The sequence below is a fragment of the Buceros rhinoceros genome, unplaced genomic scaffold (genome assembly GCF_000710305.1).
Source record: "Buceros rhinoceros silvestris isolate BGI_N320 unplaced genomic scaffold, ASM71030v1 scaffold22770, whole genome shotgun sequence".
NCBI classification, from domain to species: domain Eukaryota; kingdom Metazoa; phylum Chordata; class Aves; order Bucerotiformes; family Bucerotidae; genus Buceros; species Buceros rhinoceros.
Genome location: NW_010391615.1, coordinates 1,733 through 2,546, shown reverse-complemented (window position 1 = coordinate 2,546; position 814 = coordinate 1,733). Strand labels below are relative to the sequence as shown.

Sequence of the window (814 nt, the reverse complement as noted above, 5' to 3'; positions counted from 1 at the left end):
GGGTTTCCCAGCCGTGTGGAGGTGCTGCTAGGGGACAGGGGGCAGTGGGGACCCGGCAGTGCTGGGGGAACGGGGGGGCTCGATGGGCTTAAAGAGCTCTTCCAACCCAAATGATTCAGTGATTCTGTGAACCGAGCGCAGCCAAAGCAAATAATTTCCATCACTGAAGACAATCGCACCCTCCTGGCAAAGCAGAAATGTTGTTTTTAGGAAGCCGTGTCTTTCCGGATCTGCTGTTTATACACAACACAGTGCGTCAAGCAGCAGCGTCCTCCCTGCAGCACGAGTCCCCTTGGTACCCGAGGTGGGAAACGCACCAGCGTACCCGAGGAAAACGCGAGTCAGCCTCCGCAATCCCTCCGTGTGCGCACCCAGACATCCCCGAGCCACCTCCCCACAACCCCCCCAGCCGGGCTGCTCCGTACCTGGAAGAGGGGGCAGGTCGTCTGTGTTCACACTGAGCAGCTTCGGCCACACTTTGCGGCGAATCTCATCCGTCAGCAGCCCCCCCTCGCTAATCGCCATCCGCCGCAGCGCCGCCACGTCGATGGGGTCACTGTTCAGAGCCTGATAAATTTCTGCCACTTTTCTTTTCTTCTTAGAATCAAAGTCTGCAAGAGGATCACAAAGAGACAAGGTGACAGACAACAGGGTGGGCAGCTCATGTCATGGGGGCAAAATCCCCTCATGGCGATGTCACAACAAGGGAAATTACAGGGGACAGTCGCACACACTTTGCTGGGTCAGGCCAGGGACGACCCCGGTGGGTGATCCCCCAGCTGACTGTCCTTATGTGACAGGTGCAGCACCAGGG

The 814-nt window shown here is 58.0% G+C and overlaps 1 protein-coding gene across 1 annotated transcript in view; it reads right to left on the bottom strand.

Moving 5' to 3' along the window:
* The window catches only part of TBC1D20 (TBC1 domain family, member 20), a gene marked incomplete at both ends in the record, with an annotated part of 5,787 nt that extends 5,176 nt beyond the window's left edge, over window positions 1-611 (bottom strand). The window contains one exon of the mRNA XM_010142531.1: window positions 426-611. Within this exon, the coding sequence (XP_010140833.1) occupies window positions 426-611 (186 nt within the window). The remainder of the gene's footprint in view (window positions 1-425) is intronic.
* Between the last annotated feature and the right edge of the window lie 203 nt (window positions 612-814).